The sequence below is a fragment of the Rhea americana genome, unplaced genomic scaffold (genome assembly GCF_003343005.1).
Source record: "Rhea americana isolate MKP2758 unplaced genomic scaffold, rheAme1 scaffold_412, whole genome shotgun sequence".
Taxonomy (NCBI): domain Eukaryota; kingdom Metazoa; phylum Chordata; class Aves; order Rheiformes; family Rheidae; genus Rhea; species Rhea americana.
This window is the reverse complement of record NW_028186549.1, coordinates 305,113-327,112: the sequence shown is the minus strand read 5'-3', so window position 1 is coordinate 327,112 and position 22,000 is coordinate 305,113. Positions and strand designations below refer to the sequence as shown.

The window sequence follows — 22,000 nt, the reverse complement described above, 5'->3', positions numbered from 1 at the left end:
CATTACGCTGCATGTCTATAAAACCACTTTCAAAGGAAGAGTCAAAGTAGTAAAACAGGAGGAATCATTTGCAATAGTGTAGCAATTCAAGCTGTGAACTGACTGGCTGGTTCAAACAGCCCTTGAAAGGGCATGGTTTCTTCTATCAATGAATAGGCAACTCTGGAAAAGATTTTAAGCAGTGAATTMTTTAATTTTGGAAGTTTGTATTCTGAGAATCTATGTTCAATCATTACATTAAAAAAAACTGCACTTTATTTCAAATGATTGTTTCCAAAAGCAGGGCTAGCAGTACAGATTTACTTCACGTCCAAGATCCAACACCTTTGTGGGGGAGGGGATGAGRAGAAATCACAGAAGTTTCTCCATTCTTGTCAAACACTGTCCAGAAATCAGTGAGGAAAAAGCCCACTGATTGCCCCTTTTTCTAAAATTTTACTGTAAAGACCAGCAAGATCACATCTGTTTGAACAGTAAGCAGATCTCATTTTTAAACCTATTTCACATATACCTGCACAGCAACAGGGATGGCAACTGAAAGTCAACCATGAAGTCATCTCACACAAACGTGAGTGTCAATGATTTCAATAGCATCATGACCCTTCAAGTACTTATGCTGGTCACTAAAATCAACCAACCTTCCAAAGAAGGCCAACCACTTAGTGATACGTTCTTACCTGGAAGGCTTCCCTGAAACCAGACTGCATGTGAGCGTGACACAGACATAGCAGTGCAAGCACAGAAAGAAAGAGAGAGGACAGAGATATGAGAAAACGTGACAGGAGAGCACAGTGACTCATGTGAAACAGGAGGAGAATGGATGGAAACAATACAAAAGCCCCCAGGTGCCTCCTGGAGCACAACATTTAGAAACTGCTTAGTGTTTTCTATGCTGTTTAAGCTTCTCATGCAAACACCAACTCTACTGGTACAAATTAATTTCCTTTTATGTATTTGTCTCCTGCAGACTCAGAAGAATGTGACCAATTTGGGGTGGGGTGAGAAGGGCATCTTCTGAATCTGCTTTTCTTTTAAAGACACTAACTTACATTTTTTTAAGGGAGCTGTGGTGCCAGACTTGTACAGATTTGAGAATTGCAGACAGTGAAATAGACTTTGAAGTTGTTTAAGCACCACAGAGAGAGAGCGCGCACATGTGTATGCTGGCTATAGACAGACAGTCTTTAAAGCCTTTCAGGAAGCATCAAAAAAAAGACAGCCTCCATGTGCTTATTTAACAGCCAGCTTCTAATTATCAAATGGCTTGCGTGGCTTTAGTGTCTGCTGCACTGTAGCCTGGGGCACCAGTGCTCCAACAACTCTATTGGCTGAACAGCAACCAGACTCTGGTCAACTAAGCTATGGYATGGAAGTTCACTCAATCAGATTAAAACAATATTTCAACTGTGGGACTACCCTAAAGATCCACACACACTGGAGATAATACAGGCTGCCCAAAGTCACATAACACAGAGCATGCAGGCTTGCTGTGGGTATACATTCTGAGATGCGCACAGATGTTAACCTGTGGTCATATTCTCAACGCCAGTATAGGTTGGATCAAAGAGATATTAGCAGACTCAAAAGCTTACCGCACTGGCTCACTTAAACCTGTCTCAACTACACTGCTTTTCCTTTCAGACTCCATTCATTCAACATAATTCCCATCTTCCACACACTTCCCCTGCAAAATTCCCATTATTTGAGCAGTTCAGTTTTCAGCATTTATGCTGCAGCAGAAACTACCAGTATGTAACGGGAACCCAAACTGGATGATCAGCTAARGTTACACCTAAGACAGAGAGACTAGTCTTCTCACCTAATGATACTGTCTTTGTCTCTTTTGCCCCAGACTAGCCCTCATGCATTCTGGTTAATTATTAAGTAAACTTGCACACAAAACTGTCACTTACTTATCCAGATCGATATCAAGTGCTTTATATGGATCATTAGGATCTTTGTCATCCTCATCACTGGGCAATGCATTCTGCAGGAGAGAGAAAAAGACCATCCACTGAAGTAGTAGACCACAGGCAATTTTAAAGTTAAAATTCCTTGTCTCCCCAAACCAGTCTTGTTAGATTGCTAAGCACGAAATAGGCCAGCTCACATTCAGGCAAAATAAGCTATATGAACAGTGCAGTTGAATGCAACATTTACTTATAACATTAATTTAGAACAGAAAACCATTCTTCACGAACTGCAGAATTTGAATCACTGCTGTTTGGTTTTGATTAAAGGAAGTTTTAGGAACAAATACAGATGACATCATTAGCATGTGCAATTTATTATAATCAGCTGCAAACCTGCTGACTAGACAGCAAGTTAATGTCAGAGTGAGGCAGCAAAGCATAATAAATAAAATAGCTATTTAGACATCGTTACTTTTATAGCTGAGACATTTATTGTTTTTTAATAGCTTCAATGACATTTTCTGTCTTTTTTGTGCACAAAAAGATAATCATTCCTCCTCCTGCAAAAAATGATTTAGGACCATCTCACTCAATCATTTCTTGAACAGCTTTGCAAGAAATTGGAGCTCTTGGACCACAACAATCCAGACTGGTGGACAATTTGCTTTTGGGGGATGGGGTGGGGTGGGGAGAAGAAAAGGGCATCTCTTCAGAAAAGCACAAAGCAGCCCTGCAGCTCAGACCACCATAAACAGGCAACTAACCTCCGGCATCTCTTCTGTGATGATATCAACATGATGAGCTGGGGCGATATCCTCCTCACTCTCTGTGTGCAGAGAGTTATGGCGGTGATGTTTACCTCTCTTCTCCTTTTTCTGTTTTTTCTTTTTCTTGTCTTTCTCCAGCTTCTGTTTATGTCTTCGCTCTTCTTCCAATTTCACATACTGGTCAGACATAGGCATTCCTGCAGAGGAAGCCAAACTGCTTTCAGGCTAGAGCCCACATGAACAATGATCACTGCAAAAATGTTAGGAGTGAACCTTGGATCTAGCTTCTCAGAATCAGACGAACACCTCTACAATTCCACATCATCTCATWGTGGAAGCTCTAGCATCTCCTTCTAGTAGGTTTACTAGTACGCKCCATCTCTCTTCAAAAATAGGACAGAGCTCTATCCTGCTCTGATTCTCATCCACATTAAGCGGATTACAAAGATGGGCTAAATACTGGTATTTTACATAACAGTCAGCTCTAAGGCAGCCCTTTAAAACATTCCAAACGTGACTGTTTCCTACACAGGACAGYGATTAGTTTATGTGTCACAGACCTGTCTGTACAACATGCTTAATCAGAGTTACTTTTAATACCATCTTGAGAGGAAGTACACTTAGACTGCAAAATACATCTGAAAATAATGGTCCTCCCTCAGTCTGAGTTCTCTTCTCAAATRTATTCTCCTTAATGTCAATATTTAGAATATTTATATTCTAAAATATTTAAGAACCTAATGGAAACASGCTCCCTGCCTTTAAAAACTAATAAAAAATTATTAGTTTAGCTTAACTGAATTTCCTGAAGATTGAATTCATTGATACGAATTTCAATTCATTGCAAAGCTGCACTTACCCGGGACTTTTAAGGGGACAGAAAGGTCAATTTGGACCACAGGTATATGTTCCACACCTGGAGTGTCTTGGTATCGCTAAGCAAATGAAAGTTTGTTATATTCTGAGCATCAGATATATATCCATATAAATAAGACATATTTCAGAACAATTCAGTACTAAATCCCATATGGTAGCAGGGTGTATTTATTTAGAGCCAACTGGTAACTATCCTGCAAGATCTCACTTCTGGCTGTACTGCTTTAACTCTGCCACAGCCATGCAAAAGGTTTGTTACAAATTCTTGAAAACTTTTCATTTTGTTTTATTGGTAATGACTTGCCACTTAAAGACACATTATGAGACCTATGTTGAAGGAAACCTGGCAGTCCTTACAACATAAAGGGGATAAAGGATGCTGCTTCCCTGAAGAAGTAAGAGAACAAGGAGGAAATGGCAAGGAAAACTGCACTGACCTTTTGATCAAGAAAACACTGCATGTTTAAGCTGGCATGCTTTGGATTGGCTATTATGAACCTTAAAGTGTTACTTCATTCTCTCTCCACTGCTCTATATGAAGTACCTGGCTGCCAGGTAATTCCATCCCCCAGAGCTGGGGCAAACCACCTGCACAGGAATTTGTCAGACAGGCATGAGAGAAAAAGAATCTCTCTGCAACACTTAGTTCTAAACTGGAGGTCCACTGGAAATCCACTGAAAGTTGACTGCCCTTACGATAGAAGGTCATTTGCGGGTTTCTCAAAGACAAGGCTTATGGAAACAGTTGTAGGTAATCACTCCAATTGCCAGAGTATCAAACAATAACTGCAGTGGAAGCAATGAAACATTTCCCAGAGGAAAGGTGCAGCTCTGACATTCAGAGAGCCTACATACAATTATATGAGAGGACAGCAATAGATTTTCAGACTCACTCACCTTCTGCGGGGAAGGAGAGCTTTTAATATAAAATGGGTTGTTTGCCTGTTCTTGTTTCCGGGCTTCTCGACGCTAAAAGTAAAAAAAATAAAACTGTAATTATAATGTTTGCTTATAAGCAAAGACAGATAAAAGGCATCATGCTTTGCCCTCTAATCTCCCTGAGCATTTGGAGCATTGCAAAACTACTTCCAAAGACTACAGTGAAAGAAATTGATTATAATATTCCTGCTGTTGAGCTTTGTAGTTAATGAGACATGCTGAAATATAAATACAAGTACTAAAACTGCTATAAACTAACACTACTCAAAAGGTAAAGAAAGGATGTTCCGAGTCTAGACTAGAAACAGTAACTTCCTTAATACCAGATTTTGATGGCAGTTCAACTGAGCCTGCTTCCATTTAGACAAAATGGGCAAGCTAGGCTTCCAGAAGAACTTCATATCAGATATATTTTCAAGAGTGCCTTTTAAAAAAAATTTTCCTAGAAAATACCTGGACTCAGATACTTCAATTTTGTTCACATCAAAACATCATATTTCCTGAGTTGTATAAAGCAGAGTGCTCCCAGCTATATGGAGAATCCACAACAACAGCTCCAACCGCTTTAGTGGCACTTCCAACTTCATTAACAAGTTATGCAAAGAAAAAGCATTTTACAGTTCACTCACTCTGGCCAGCTCCTCTTCATCTATTTCTGGCTGTTTGTGTCTGGAATGCCTTTGCTCCTCATCATGAAAAATTGTTTTGGGCTTTTCGTCCTCAGACTCACTGTCTGACGGAGGTTCATTGATCCAGGCATCAAGGTCCAGGCTGGTAGGAATTACAGTGAACACAAACACATAGTGTTACTCCGAAGCTTCAAGTATTTCAGTGTTTCCAGTCATATGCTTAGTTTAAGAGTTTAAGTTTAAATAAGGCTTTGGGAGAGAGAAGGAAACTTACCCCTCAGGAACTGGGACTTTTTTCTGTGCTTTAGGAGCTACAGGGTTCAGCTCACCAGCAAACAGGGCTATTACTTCCTCAGCTACAGGTACTTCTTTTATTTGTAGCTTCTGAATATATTTTATTAGCTGCAAGATGCAAGAAGCCTAAAAACAAATGGAAAAGTAATTTCAAAACTAATAACAACTGAAYCAAAACCCAATTGCAACAGAAGCCACCAAAAGATAACTTTATTGACTACAGCACTGAGGGAATTAAGGGAAGTACCAGGTTTAGAGCAAATGTTAAAGATTCAAGACTCTCTCTTCTAGCTACATCCAATTCGTTATCACTTTGAATGCACAACCTAAAATACAGGTGCCTCTCTCCACCCCTGGCAGGAGACAGTATTACTTACCTGGCCTTACAAAACRCATCTTCTAGAACCAAGTGTATAGCAGACTGCATTTTTCAGAGGTGGATTTCTTTTTCTTTTTTAATGAAAAACCTACATTTTTGCTTTAAGTGTTTTTATCAGGGAATGAGTAGTGGGATTGCAATGAGGAGACTGCAGCCCCACTCTTCATGGCTCACTGCACACRCTTGTCATGTAGCATGAAAGCACCCACCTGTCTGCACAGTCTCTCTTATTCCCCATTTAGATTGGGCCAACACACAGCATTTTTATCACTGGATGTAAATCACAATCTGCTGCTGAGTTAATCAGGTTTTACTATAAAGTAACCATTTGCTATTTTTAATCTATATCACACATAAAACCAAAATAAATTGAATTTTCCATATAAGCCTAATTAAGGAGGTCACAGTAAAGCTTTAAGAATTATGTTGTTTTTCCAAACACTACAGTTAATGGTCTTCCCACCACTTTAATTTTACAGTGTTTGTTTCAAGTTACACAAAGTAGAGAATAAAAACAAGTCTCCATTGCCAACACTGTTTTACAAAGCATGTGTGCATGTCCACAGAAAATCACACACATACACCAATACAAGTGAGAAATTCTGTGCAACGAATTCCACAGTGATTCTGTTCTCTTACCCTCTCCTGAACTTCTAGATCTGCACTCTGTACAAACTGAGGYAAACGCTCAATCATCAGCTGTGTAATTTCTTGAGCTGCTTCCTTGTCCCCAGATTGCTCTTTCTGTTGTAGGATAGATGCATAGAGCTTCACCATGTTCTGGACATAAACCGCCTGGATGTGGCCTGGTAGAGTTGTAACTTTAGGCCTCAACATTGCTTCTAAAGTTTGGTTTGCTTCTTCAAGGTGTCTAAAAAGACAGAGTAAATAGATAAAAATAGACAGCAACAGAAAAAGTTCAATATTTCATCAGGCAGAAGAATTTTTAAAAAGCTTGGTTGCAATACAAAGTACTGCAGAAAGATAGAACAGGCTATAAATACATAAGCATCTGCTATCTGCGTATCTTTCCCTTCCAGACTTCAATAATAACATGACACAGAAGAATTTACAGCTTTAGTCTATCAGGGAAAAAAAAAAAAGAAAAGAGAAAAAAGAAAAAGAAAAGGGGGTGGAGGTGCAGGAAGGGCACTTCAGCTTCTGCCTGTATAAGTGCAGTATTCAAAAAAAAAAAAAGAAAAAAGAAAAAAGAAAAAGAAAAGGGGGTGGAGGTGCAGGAAGGGCACTTCAGCTTCTGCCTGTATAAGTGCAGTATTCTCTCCACTAAGTGAGCATTCATTGTATTTTTTAAGTTCCATCTCTACAGACAATCTGAGCCTAGCAATCCAGCTGCCTTCCTGCCATCCTGTACTTCATCACATCAATGACATTATATTTTTGTTTAATAATAGAATGGAAATCAAGTCTAGTACGTAACAAAGAAAAGAATAATAGTGACCTGAATCTTCACTTGAAAACAAGCCACTGAAAGGGCGTCCAGCTTCCTGTTTGCAAAACTTACTCAGAGAACTCCCCACATATCCAAGCAGCAGCATAAAGCACCTCACAGATTCCATTTCTCTGGGTGTTGCTGGCTATGAGATGCGCGTTGTCCAGGAGCATAGCCATTTGAGAAACCGCAAATTTACGAATAGCTTTAACTCTGATAGCTACATCCAACATCTGAGCTGCTATAAGATGCCCATGCCGTGTGCCCTCCAATCGGGTCAGTTCCACCAAAATGCTTATATACCTACAGGAAGYGAAAGGGACACAATTTTATTAGCAGACAGTCATGAATTCCCGTTGCTGATGACTTCAAAGTTGACACATAAAAACACTAACCATTCAAAGTTTGTGATATACTGATAATTGGATTGACTACAAATATCTATGATTTTGGTCAGCAACTCGTCCCGGTATGTTGTCCCTTCAGCTTTATCCACATGAATCATCAGTTTCTTTACTATCTCCATCAAGTTCTTCTTCGATACCTGCCGGAGTTATTGAGATGGTGAAGAAAAAATAAGCCATTTGCTGTGCTGCTAAGTCATTCCAACTGCATTAAAGGAGCTGCTAACTCTTTGATGGATCGGTATTACTTCTTAATAAAAAAAAACCCACCACGGAACACCAGAGATGGTAAATAGTCTGTAAGCAGATCTTCTCTCATACCTAGGATTTCAGCTGCAATGAGCAACCAAGTTTGTTCACTGCTGGATGAAGCAGACCTGCCTACTCTTTTAGGCCACCAGTAGCTAGGACACAGAGTAATTTAAGTTGGAAGAGACCTCTGGAAATCATCCAAGTACAACCACTCGCTCTCATTCCAGGAGAATGAGTTTTCTGCTTCTGCTGGCATAAAAAAATTACTAGCTTAAGAAACTTTTGCTTCCAAACTGAAGAAATTTAGAGACGCCTTTATACTCARCAGAACTCCAGCATTTCAAAACATAGCTCTACTACTTTGCTCTGGAAACCTGTTTGTCTAAATAACGACTAAAATGTTCAGTAAGTATCTCTAGTCACTGTGACCCACTGCTTCCAGCTATGCTCTCTCAATAAGTCTATATAAAGGACACCTGTAATAAAAACGTAAGTAAAAGTATTTTTGCAATAAAGTTTGTTATACTGCACTCTCCTCAGAGAGAGGGTTGAGCAAAATAGACTGTTTCTCCTAGGCCATTTTTGGGTTAAGCAGAATTTAACTCCTGGAACTAACAAAGAACTCCAGTTTTTTGCATTAACATTAAAATTTGATTAGGATAGTTTTTAATGAAATTGTCATGTCTTGAGTAGTACCAGAAAAAACCGTCCCTCTTCACTTTCTCTTCTAAAATGGGAAGCTCTGAGATGGTATCTACCATTAATCCTTTATGTGGGATAGTGTGGAGGCTGGGGAAAGCCTGAGTGAAAGACACTTGACAAATTGTAACCACAATCCTTTCAGAGATCAAGTTTTCCTCACCGCAAGATTCCTCCTGTAGTGTACAGGCATTTTGCAAACTGCCCAGGGCAGTTGCAGAATGCATGCACAGAACTGAGTGCGCACAGGAAAACCACCAGAATGAAATTTTGTGCATGTCATTAAAAGGCATAACAAAACTTATAGTGTAGGGCAAATTACGCAATTAAGAAGCTTAAAGCTGTCTTTTGTGTTCTTCTGTTTTAGAGTTGCTCTGAATGCTTTCCCAAACTTTTTGTMGCTTATGTCAACCCATGCTATGGTGTGCTACAATGTGGACTGCTACACTGAACATCACAGGCCTATCCCAATATGCCTAGAGCCCGCTTTACGCCTTGAGGAAGGTCAAGAGCAGCAGCTAAGGTTTAGTCATTAGAAAAGCAGCCTTATGGTTGACTTCCACAGGGCCTGAACTCAGATTAACTTRTTTCAGTCAAAATGGAAGTTTAAGTCCTCCTAGATTGTGTCAGATCTTTCATTTGGCGTAAGAGCCAGAAACGATGCAAGTTATTATCACAACACTACTGGGGAGAGAGGAAGAATCTGAATGTTTGCCTTAAACATGAGTCTCCTGACTAAAGAGTCACAGGAACTGGAGAGGAAGAGAAATACATGTAGAAACATACCATGCCATATAGGAGATCTAAAGCTCTGAGTCGGATAGACTCATCTTTGTCATCCAAACATTGGAGAATGAGATCCTTGTGAGACTGAACTGACTTAGGATGAGTTTTCAGGATTTTGGACATAGCTAACAATCCCAGGTATTTCACTGTGAAAGACACAAAATAAAACTTCTTTCCAAATATAGAAATACTGTTTTGCGTTGAGCACAAAATCTTAATGGGTGCTTCTACTCAATCCTCAATTTTAATACATCTAAGTAAAATCCTCTGACAGGGAGGACCACATTTAGAGAACGAAATGCCCTATCACAGGTGACATTCCTTAATTTTGCAGTCTCACATATAGGGACATAACTGCATATGTATTTCATCAGTCTTCTTCCTCAAGTTTTACCACTGATTTGAAAAGCACATAATATAGAGAAATTATGGATCTTGAGATACTATTTTACAGATCAAGAACGTACACAGTTTTAATACGCCAATCTTAATTGTTCTTAAGTAGAAGTCTTGCTATCAAAAAGAAAAGAAAAGACACCACATAGAAAGAAGGAAGGAAGTTTTGCATTTAAAAAAAACTTCACTTTGTTCCTTGGTCATCAAAAACAAACATAAAAAGGAACCACCCCTCTTGCACGTTACTATTACGCTTACACAACAAAATATTCCTCGCTACTTTCCAATCAGAAAGTTTATAAAAATGGAAAACCCAGAGTGTGGAAAGAAAAGTGTTTTAGATTTAAAAGACCACAAATAGCAGTAATTCCTCTCATTTTGTAAAAATGACTCCTTCTAAGTGTTTATTATTCAAAATTATTTCCACATTACAAAAATAGCAATTGTTTACAACATACCAGACACTACTATACTGAACAAGCTATTTGGAGAAACAGCTCGTTCCTCTAAGACTRTTGTAATTTCTCTCCAGCAGTTGGTCACTAAAAGCTTCCACAAAGACAAGCAACATACTTACAGTTCTGGTCAGAATCTTCTATTAATATTCTTAACTTCTGAACACAAAGCTGAAAGAAAGACCATGTCACACTTACTACAAGCCTTAAAAGGCTACTTAAAAATTTTCTTCACGAAGTACATTCAGTACACAAGGGTGGCTCTAGTATACAATGAAGCATTCTGACCAAGACCTATGGCTTCTAAGAAGATAATCTTGTTGCACTAACAGATTTTAAAACAAAAGGAAGTTTTCACAATTGTATTGATAGTAGCAGATGAATACAACAGTTAAGAAACCTTCAAGTCAGAAGAATCTGCATTTTAAAGCAAAGGAAATTACAGAATTTATATAGAAATGCTTCAGTCAGTAGGAGTCCAGCTAAGCGAGACCTCTTTTTGGCAGAGGAACATAATCAATTTCTCCATGGCCTTTGGCATGACATAGCAGAGAAGATCAAATAACATTCTGCCCAAGACCCAAGAAGTGCTGTACCTGGATGCTAGCACTGTGATTCGGCATCCCAGAGGATAGAGATATCAAAACTGAAATGCAGAAAGACAAATTTTAATTAGTTTTTCTGTATTCTGAATTGTTGTTTACATTACAACATAAAACCTAGAAGTCAACAACTAGTTTAGCTCACAAGGAAAGATGCCAAGGTTTTTCTGTCTGTTGGCTTAGRGTTTTTATTTTTTTTCCTTCAAAAGAGGACTGTGGAGGGGTTGTTGCATAAACTTTAATGTTATATACTTTAATAAGACTAATAAATAGCARAACAAAAAAATACAAAGGCAGGAACTCTTGGAACAGTCAAGTCAAAGCTGCTTTTCATTAGTTTCTCTCCCTAATGTTCATTCTACTGATATCCCACAGCAGTCAAAACTGTAAAATGTCATCAGCTACTGCACAGTTGAACATTTAAGTATGCACTTCCCTAATATAATGACTTTCAGCAATGGATCCTAAAGTTCAATGTAATTACATTAAAGCTGTTATCAAGTCAGTAAGAAAGTGGGGGTGAAAATCAGGTCTTAGGGTTGATTATAGCGGACATTCGCAAAGCTCTGGCAGCAAGCAACTTCAAGCAGAAAAAGYGGTATTATCTCACTAACTGCTGTTGTCATAGAGCATGTCCATGCCAACACCAGCTTCTTACTGAACCAGTCACACATACTGACCTTTGTGACTAATGAGTACTAYTGCATTTTGCTCTCAATCCTCCAGAGCTACTTCTCTGAAAGAGTGTTAGATACTACCATTTTGGGTCAYGCAAGGAGATGGCAGGTGCAAGATGCTGCACTAATACAGGAATACAACTTCTTATCTTATTTTCTGAATTTGAACTTCACATTATTGTCCCTGAACAACCTTTCCCAAGATGTCCTGGGTATCTAGATTTTCCTTTGAATAACCATTATCCTGTTCATCTCCAGAAAGTAAGCTCTCATCCATAAAAAAAAAAAAAAAAAAATCAACCCAGTGTTACTCCTGCCTCATCATAACTTTACTTACCTTTCCCTGAAGGAATAAGGAGATGCCAAGTGAGTGACAGATCACCCTCTCCTATTTAAGCTGATCTAGTACACGAAGTTTCTGTATCATTAATCCCCAAGAATCCCAAACTACACACAAAAGCCAAACTGATGACTAGATTGTGGATGCTAGCAAAACTCTACTTCCCTAAGGTTCAAGATAGACCACAACAGGAAAAGATGTCAAATAATGTAGTGCCTCTTATGCTTCCTTATCTCACCTCTAGGACCAACCAATAGAATATTTGTTCAACGCAATTTAATTCAGTTATAAAAATATTAATAGACTGTAAGTTAAAAAGGTTTATAGCTAGTGTTAATTGATGACAAAGTTAATCGCGTTCTTTTCGAGGTCACAAGTTTCAGTTCTCACCTGCTATTACTGTGTTCACACATTCATATAAGAGAGACATGGCTGAGGTGCTGAAACAGAAATCAAGTATTTTAAATAAGGAATAAACCCAGCACATTTAGAACAGTTGTCAGCAATATCTTGACACTAGTTAACACCTTTAACTACACAAGAAATCATCTTCTGTTCCATATACCTTCAAGCTAGATGAAATAATTCTAACTCAGAAACTCTTGGGGAATAGAAAGGAGGAGAACAGCTACTAAAAAATTCTAAAAAGCTAGTTCTGCGGTCTTCATCCTTGACTCTCAAAAGATCTACAGGGTTCTGTTTTTAAACCATTTCTTCTCTGGGAGAGTAGCAAGTAACAGCACTGTGACAAAGAATGAGGAAGGAAGTGATAACTCAAAACCTCAGCACCAGTTACAGAGTCCTGAAGCAATCTTGGCCAAGAATCAAATCAAATCCTCTCCCTAAGATCAAATAAATAAATAAATAAATAAATAAAAAAGCAGACAAACCCTAAAGAAATCTCTCCCCAAACAGAATCAGTAGGGCACAAGCAAAAGACCCTTTCAAGAATCTACTGCCTTGTAGGTTCACACTTGCTCACTACTATAAGAGAGCAAGGCATTTCAAGTGTCCAATTCTCCCAAAATCTTAAATTTGAGAAAACTCTTGCCACTTCAGCACTCCATACACACAGTGCAGTTCTGAGAACTTCAAAGAAAACAAGTTCAGAGATGAAGCATCTCCCAGTCACGTAGYGAATCTCACGAGCAATAAAGCAGAATTGGGAACCAGTGTCTGCAAAGGTAATGAGCAAACAACTCCAGAGGCAGCAGTCACAAGTGATATCGCGAAGGTCACTCAGCCCACAGCATCCAAGACTCCASTACACCCAGAACTAAGACAATCATTTCTGTTCTCTGTGCACTCAGCAGTGGATGGTAGGGTGTTTTGCCTCATGCAGAAGCAACATTAGATCAGAAATGACTGAAACAATGAAAATCACACAGGATGAAGCCCTCACAAATGATCAGATGATCAACGACTGTGACAGTGAGGAAAAGGAGGTGGAATACAGACAGGATGAGATGCATCTTGTCCGTCTTGCCGCTTTTCCTGGAAAAGTATTACATTGGTACATATTTGTCAGTGCTGCAATGAACCAAGCCCTCCTCAGGTATCTGGATGCAAGCCTGCTGGCTGTTTTACTCCGAGCCAGCCCTAGAGGCAATATTAAGAGGATGGACAGAATGTCTTTGGCTAGAGCACCTCTCATTGATACACAGGTGTTCTTTTCAAATTTGCTCACTCCCATCCAGATATTTTTTATATCTCATTGGAGTTCTTCAGAAATAGTCCTGATATAATTAACTTTGACACTCGTAGCCCATATATCCAGATTCCAGAAAAAGCTCAGAAACAAATAACCAGACTACCAACTACTGATCTGCTCAGAAGACACGTCAACATTGAACAAAGTAATATTCGTTGTACATACCTGTGTATGAGGTTGGTCAGAGGCTCAATCAACTTCTTTCCCAGCCTAGGTTCTAATGGAGTAAGAGCACCAAACTATTCAAAAAGTGTGGACAAGAAAGTAATTTAATAGCTGGTTAAGCAGCGTAAAAACATGACTTGAATTGCAATTCATTATATTTTTACAAAACTACATTAAAATACTCTTCTCCCTCTGATTATGTTCAAACACTAGAAGAGATTCCTTCTTTTTTTTTTCTTTTTAATTCAATGGTAACAATACCTCCAAGCAGGGGATCCATTTCCACACCCAAAATATTTTAATGAGAATCCCAATCCTGTAAAGATAGATCTAGAATACTTGCCAGTTTTATAATTTTAATGAGAACCCAATTGTTGGTTGACGACGTCATCAACTTGAAAAACAGTGGAGCAAGGGAAAGGTAGTTTTTGGGATTGCGTCTAGCCAGTTCACAAATAACATTTACTGCAGCAGACTGCACACCTGAGAAATAGAAGTGGGAAAAGCAGAAATCTCATCACAGGCTTAATGGCAATTCAAGTTCCTGGTGCAGAATACCCAGAACAAAAGTAGCTAAAGATTCAGATGCGTGTCTTAAGAGATACGGCTCAGCCCCATTCCCCAAAATGAGGCACTGAACAAAGAGTAAGAATGCAAAACAAACTCAAAAGGGATTCTGTTTAATTTTGGCTGCTTTATATTTCTACAAGCTGAGTATCTGTTTTGGGTCAGGGAACAGAACGACATTGTTTCTGAAGCCAGTTCGTGGCACACAGACAACATAATTAAAAATGTCTAAATTACTCCTTTAAAAGAAACAAGTGCTTGAAGCCTTGTGGTGGGTAGAACTATTAAGACAGCTACAAGAAAAATACAGACCTGTCAAACAATCTGACTGAACATGCTCATTTCTTTTTCAGTTGCTCAGCCTCAAAATCCCTTGTTCTTATTTGATAATCTTTTATTCTAGATAGCGCAGGTTTTCTAGTAGAATATAGTCTTTTAGTCTTTTCATCATAAGTAGCATTAAGTCACTTTCTCCTTCTCTTTAGAGATTTTTGTGTTTTTTTTTTTTTTTTTTAAAAAACACCATCCCTGGAAGATTGCTCTTACATGCCTTATCAAATGAGTTCAGCATATGTATTTAAGTTTCTCCCTCTGAACGCACACACTAGCAACCGGAATTCACAGAATTGCACTGCACACGCTTCTTTAAACACGTGTACAACACTTTGCTGCAATGAGGGAAGACTAGCACCTTCTTGGAAGACTGAGTGTAAGTATGAATACGATGCAGATCAATTACAAGTTTCCTATGCTACCGCTGAATCGGACTGACACAGTATAGATGGCCCAAGAGGCAGTTTGAGCTCAAAGTTTATTTTTTTTTTTAAAAAGGGGACAAAAAAACCCTCTAGGTTATACGAAATTTTAAGCMCATCTATTGCAACCCACTAACTGCAGCTTTGTAAAAGTGCATAGGAAGCAAAAAACCTGAAATCAAGTGAAATATTTTCCATAGTCAGACTAAGTACAACAAACTAGGAATCATTAAGTACCTTTATCCCATAAATACTTAACCTGCTGATACAGTTTCAGCAACACTACCTATGAAATAMGAAATGGATGCTTCAAAGAATGTATTTTTAATCTGTAACTTGCACAAAAATGCTCCTATGCTCATCCACCTATCAAACAATGAATCAGTACCCAAAAGATTACTACAGAACATTTACATGTTCTCTCTTTCCACCAGGTCTAAGGACATTCATATCTAGATGCTTTTGAGCAGAAGTAATTTATTAAAATCCACTCACCAGGGTCTGGATCTTCAAGTTTCTCTTTAAGGCGAGGAAATGCAGGACGGAGGGACTCTGGATATTTCAAAAAAACTTTATACATGATTAACACTGCTTTCTTCCTTATATAAGGCTTCGTATGAGACATCTGTTAACAAAACAACTGAGGTCAGACTAACAAATTTACATTTCCAGGACTCTTCTCAAGGTCCACGTGTCAATATCAGTATCTCTCACAACTGCTCTCTTTGAGACTTGGCTACCTTTTTTTCCCTCTTTTTTAAGTCTGCTTTTCAACAGAGAAAAGTATGGTCATTTATCACCCAAGCTAACAGAAATATTCAGTTATTCCTTTTGAGCTAACTAACATCTGTAAAGGCTCCCCAAAAGCCCCACCAGAATATCAAAGTGTCAGTTTCCACTTGTAATCATTTGAAGTTTAACAGATATTTACCAGATTCAAACAATTTAAACATTCTTTACATACATACACACACATATACATTATATATATATAGCAAAAATTTCTTCCTTCCTTTGTCAACTCACCAGTGTCATGATGTCATTTGCCAAGTCCCTGGCAAGATCTGGAGTAACAAAACAGGACAAGCCAGTCAGTGCAACTCCAGTATCATACTGGTTAGGGCTACTCAGATCCTAAAAAAGAAAAAAAAGGCTCAAAAATTTAAGATTACACAGGATGTAGAGAAATAATTTTCTCAGATCAATTATATTCACTTATTAYGAAACACATCCCCTACTCTGAGGGAATATTTATACCAACCACTGACAGGAACATCATCCAACCCTTGCTCAAATACACTTAACCTGTGCTTTAATAATAATGGCCACAAAGTATCATAATTAAACAATGAAAGGAAGACTACACTATAAATGCAGTTAGACATATTTGACCATACACCCCAAACACAGACACAATCACAAATGTGATTAAAATCCTAAAATCTTTGAAATTAAATCCAAAAAATCTGAAATTAGATAGTAACCCTGGTAAGTCAAAGCAAAATTGTCATTCACTTCACTGGGAACAAGTAATYTCATTGCATACTTAATAATGCCCAACTTAACCTCTCTGTTAGAGAAGTTAGTTAATTTTCCTTCCAATTTGCTGACAGCTTCATGACTTTCAGTCCAATAAAGATGACAAAAACATAAGCTAATGTGCAGAATATATTTGTGAATTTGTTGTACTGATTTAAGTTATTTTACCATCTTTTCTTTCAGATTGTTAAATAGATTAATATTCCTATCTGAATATATTCTAATATGAATTAGAAAACCAGATCTCATGAAATACACACCATTATAGGATCAATCTTCAATTGCAGTTATTAGGAAACAAGAACATGATGTAAACTGCTTAGAGCTTTCTCACACAAACTATCAGTATTTTCAGTCCAGGTTCACACATTCAGGGAGACTACCTTACTAAAGCTAAACTTAAGGAAGCCTTTAAGGTATCATACAATTTTCATCTCATTTTAATACTTTTTGAAGGTGGTAAAAGATTATATTCTGCTTTAAGAACACTCAACTCTGCAGTTCATTTTAGCTATAATGTTTTGGGGGAATGTGATAAAGCTCCTAAAATTGTACAGATGTTAAACTTGGGCACAAGAGAAAAAGGTATAGCCTAGGAGGAGACAGATTCAGAATAGTAAATTCTCCATAATAAAGATTATGGGTTAACATTATTAAAAATATGTGTTTGCCAGAGTTGAACAATTTAAAAGATAACAAAAAGAAAAAGCACTAATTCTTTAGGCAAGATACCAGACATCATCCCACTRATTTTTATTTTAAAGTAAAAGCTATTTCAGCTACTTAAACGGTAAAATGCAAATCACATCTACTACTGGATTGGTCAAGAATTAAAGCGATATTTTGAAAATTAAATTTAGTTTTTTTAAAAAAATATATTTAATTTGAAGAGTAGAGAAATAATATTGCAACCCACCAAATCTGACAAATTCAAATGATAGAGATAAGGTCTGTCAAACCGAGCACAACACATTTTGGTACATGAACACAGCTTTAGCACAYGCTGCTATTCTTCATCTAGTCTACGCGTAATTATGCAAAACAAGCCAGAAGTTTGATCAGTTATTATTGGAAGAAAACAGTCCCTCACAAAGTCCATGCAACTGGATAACTGCTCCATTTATCTCAGGAATGGGGACATTTTTCTGATCTACTACATTCTTATGAGGGCTGTCTGAGACACCGGCAGTGTTAACGAAGGTTATGGTCTCCACCAATCTCTTGTACTGAGTAAACATATAGCTGTATGAGACAGCTGTCCATAGGTTTCCCTCATGCTACCAAGCATTTGATTAATCACTTGGACCGTGAAATGAAAGTAGAAAGGCTGTGAATCAAGTAAACTGAATTCCACTTAGACATCTCGGTATTTCTAGAAAAACAAGTATATTATATAGATTTGAAACTACAGGTAAAGAGACAATGCAAGGAAAAGCTTGAGAACTGGAGAAAAAGGTTTACCTTTCGAATTTGATTAGTAGTCAACATAATTACATCAGTCCCTTCATGAAAACACTGAGAGGCAGCTAGGTAACCAATTCTCTGTGAACAAGACAGTAGGAGAAATGCAGTTTTATTATAAAAGTTTAGACCGTGTTCAAATGAACAACTGTTAGTTTCATCAGCAATATTAAAAAGCTGAACAACAAGGCAAGAGGTTTGCATAACAGAAAAGGCATGACAGGGTTCTCGGCTCTTTCCCAATATAAGCCTCCCCCTTTTATTATCCCATTCAAGTAACATCTATAGTTGTAATAGACCTATCTTAAGGATATCAAAGTTAGCATCATCTCCTCCACTTTGTTAGAATCTACAGGTTCAATGACTGAAAAGATGCAGAAATAAAGTAGGATCGTTAGTAGAAGAAAAAAGGAATACTATATTTATGTTGTCTGTGCCATATCTAACACGGAACAAGAACAGCGCTCCTTAACTCCTGACTTCAGGTCCTATGGAGTAGTCTCCAGATTGGGCTTTAAGGAGTAACATTCTGCCTTGGTGAAAAAAGCCTACAACATAGGACACAAACAACACTTTCGGAAAAGTTATAAAACTGTAAGAAAAGGAAAAAGTATCTGTAAATAAGAATCTTAGATGGCCCTCAAAAAAAACCAAAGATTTTTCACACACACACAAAAAAGAGATACCCAAACAGCTGGTAGAAGAAACCTACACCAGCAAGTCAAGTGAAACTATCCATGTACTAGAAACATATTTTACTTTCTTCCCATACTGACAAACTGAAACATGATGTTCCAATATATCCATTATAGCGATAAAACAGTTCAACTACTACAGTTTTAACTGCACAAAGAACTCACTTTGAATGTAAACTTTGATGCACTCATAACTTCAATAATATTGAAAGCAGCCCAACTGATGTCGTAGCCCAGCATCTGTAACTGTTAACAGAGAAGCCAAGGTAACAAAGCTGTAAAATAAGACACTCAAGAATATAGTCAGATACCTCAGAAAATTGAAGATGGAACCGGTTAAGAGTCCAAAAATAAAACTGTAAGTTATCTAGAATTTATGACTAATGCTACATTCTATGTCACAACGTAAAAGAGGTGTAAAAGTTGCACCAGAAGCAAGTTTTAAAAGTTTGCACTAATTTCAGGTGCTACATTTGCAGTTATCATTGTGGAAAGTTTTTATTCCTGGTTTGGCTGAACTTGATTTGTGGGTTTTGTTTTTGTTTGTTTTTTGCTTTTGTTTTCTCCCCTAATTTAAAGGGAAAAAACTCTTTGCAGCAGTATTCCCCTTTCCTCCTCCATAGAGTGCTGTGCGAAGAGAAACTGAAATGTTTCAAATGCTTATGCAACCACAGGGGAAGTTAGGCAAGGACCAATAAAGTTGAAGATGACTACTTTTTTTTTGTTTGACTAGTTCTCAACCAGATTAGCTTCCTGATCCAGCTCAATAAAATTGTACAAGTATTAGTGCCAGTGCAATGAACAGAGTGGGAATATGCAGCCTCTGACATCAGAGGCATCAGCAGGAGCACTTTCACTTGCAGCCGGCACATACAAAAGCTCAAAGCCTGTCATGAAACCACAATCTAGAAAAACCCAATCAAACAAACAAACAAAAAAACCCCCCAGATATTCAGAGAGAAGGCTAGCTGGCAACCAGCAAGAAAGACAAAATTATAGATAATGTTATAATATAACYCAGCAATGCACTTACATATGTAAGTTTGCAGACTGCATTTGCTTTCACTGCAATATTATCCTGCTTTAGTTCCTGCTTGATCTCATCGATGCACTGGGAGATGTATTTTGCCTGAGGGAAATGAAGAAAAAGAGTTACTTTAACACTCATTTAGCACAGAAGATCTAGTTTTGTAGACTTCAAGCCTGTCAACTCAGAAAAGAAAGCTAAACTCGTAATTTGCAAGCACCAAATTTCACAGATGCGCATTATCTAGGTAGGCACTTAATTTTGATGGAACTTCCTCATTAAAAAGAAACATCATGCTTCTWTTACAAAATCTAAAACATATGGAAACGTTGCTTCAGTGCATTTCCTCTCCCCTCCAATTACACTGCTCAGCCCAGAGCTCTGGTTTCAAAGACTTGTGAATTAAAGCTGCCCCAACGCAGATTGTGTACCTAGTGGCCAGAACACAAGTTTGTGTGTTTCACTATTCCTAGAACACGTATTAGTCWCTAACCTCAACTGGAATACCTGAAGGGACAGAGAACAAGTCTCTCAGAGCTGAATACAAGGTGGAAATACTTTTAGCTGTAACTAGTTAACCATTTCCATTTATTCAAAACTTGGCAAAGTTAACCTACTGCCCTGGTTTGTGACCTAGRTAAGTGATTTTGCCATTTACACATTTTGTTAAGCAACACCCATTTATTTGTATGAATCTCAGTAACATGGAGAGCCAAATGTCAATGTTTGCACTTAAATATTTGGCCCTTCATTTCTTTTCAGAGAGTCCTGTCTGTGCTTGTGGGAGGGATATGGCAAACATGATTTAAAAATGTGTACGGATTTTACTTTCTATACGGGCTTAAATCAGTCAGATTCTTTCAGCCCACAATTAATTATGATTAAAGTATTGAAGGCATCTGCTAGAGAAATCATGAAAGATTTAAAAACAGAGAAATAATCTCTCCTTAGAAAGCCACATACACACCAGGGTATTTCTCATTCAATATAAATCAGCTGTCAGAGGAACCAGGTCAGAAACAGCTTACCTGGCAGCAAAGCAAAATTCTGCACAAATACCATTACCTTCCACCAAAAAATATTTTTCAACATGGAAGTCCATTAAGGAACATTTCTCCTCTTTATACTAAAATTTGTGTATTATTTCTGCTATTCTCTGGCCATTTACACTGTCCTGGAGCAATACTCACGTTTCAAGTTAGGAGATTCAGCAGCCAGAAGTAGAAAATGCTATTCTCAATAAACAGCAGATGAGAACAAAAAGAAATTACACAAGGGCTGTAGTGCAAAAAAACACTACTGTGATCCAAGCGAGGAAAACCAGCAACTGAATTTTAATGCAGGGASCTTATGCTCTAAGTCACAGTCACATAATGACAGTTTACACGGCTGCAATTCAGAGTCCAGCAATATTAAAATTAGAACCCACTACCAGGATGCAAAGTGAATAAAGGTATTTCACCCTAGGAGCAGTTTCATTAGGTTAACAGCTTCACAGTAAGCAGGATAATTTGTCTGTTTTTTCTCTCAAATCTTGCAGTTACAGAGATGAAGCCGATTCCTCATAGCACTGGTCAGCTCAAGCAGAACCATTTTAAGACACTGTTTCTCTTTGTTGAACTCCACTGAGTTCTCACTTGGCCCACTCCTGCAGCCCATCAAAGCATCTTCGAACAGCAGCGCTGCTCTCCAGGATAACTCAACTCAGTAAGTCCGAGGTCAGAGAACTATCAAAGGAATTTACTCTAAGAAATGTAACAATCCCAAACATTCATAATGGGAAAAGAAGTAATACCTCTGCAAGGGAAGTTTTTTCACGTGAAGAAGTGTCATACTAAACAGCAAACTCTTTTCCCTACAGAGAGGCTCAGCTGTCCTCTTGGATATAGGAGGACAGAGCACATGCACTGGAACAGGAAAGTGCTGCCCCCAAGTGCAAAATTATCTAGAGTTCAGACTGCTACTTCCATGAAACCAAAGATTTGGGATTTTGGACCCTTCTCAGCCTGAGGGGTAGTCAGGTTCAGACAGCTTCCATGCAAGTTTAATCTCGAAAGTTGAAACTAAAAGCTTCTGATAGTACATAATACATACCTCAACAGAGATGCCCAAAGAACCACTCATACAASATGCAGCTGAGCTAGAAATACCTTGTACCTACCCTTGAATATTTTATGTACACATAGCAGCATGCTGGAACAGTGTCACAGAATCCTTCACAS

The 22,000-nt window shown here is 38.1% G+C and overlaps 1 protein-coding gene across 1 annotated transcript in view; it reads right to left on the bottom strand.

Moving 5' to 3' along the window:
• AP3D1 (adaptor related protein complex 3 subunit delta 1) overlaps positions 1-22,000 on the bottom strand; it is a 43,984-nt gene that overhangs the window by 9,787 nt on the left and 12,197 nt on the right. Inside the window, exons 2-21 of the mRNA XM_085314838.1 lie at positions 19,785-19,880; positions 18,917-18,997; positions 18,057-18,137; positions 16,083-16,190; positions 15,552-15,681; positions 14,078-14,217; positions 13,735-13,808; positions 12,249-12,298; positions 10,836-10,885; positions 10,362-10,410; positions 9,389-9,534; positions 7,643-7,791; positions 7,320-7,550; positions 6,437-6,668; positions 5,399-5,544; positions 5,125-5,266; positions 4,454-4,525; positions 3,540-3,615; positions 2,678-2,877; positions 1,914-1,987 (exon numbers count right to left, since the gene is read on the bottom strand). Of these exons, the coding sequence (XP_085170964.1) occupies positions 1,914-1,987; positions 2,678-2,877; positions 3,540-3,615; positions 4,454-4,525; positions 5,125-5,266; positions 5,399-5,544; positions 6,437-6,668; positions 7,320-7,550; positions 7,643-7,791; positions 9,389-9,534; positions 10,362-10,410; positions 10,836-10,885; positions 12,249-12,298; positions 13,735-13,808; positions 14,078-14,217; positions 15,552-15,681; positions 16,083-16,190; positions 18,057-18,137; positions 18,917-18,997; positions 19,785-19,880 (2,327 nt within the window). The remainder of the gene's footprint in view (positions 1-1,913; positions 1,988-2,677; positions 2,878-3,539; positions 3,616-4,453; positions 4,526-5,124; positions 5,267-5,398; positions 5,545-6,436; positions 6,669-7,319; positions 7,551-7,642; positions 7,792-9,388; positions 9,535-10,361; positions 10,411-10,835; positions 10,886-12,248; positions 12,299-13,734; positions 13,809-14,077; positions 14,218-15,551; positions 15,682-16,082; positions 16,191-18,056; positions 18,138-18,916; positions 18,998-19,784; positions 19,881-22,000) is intronic.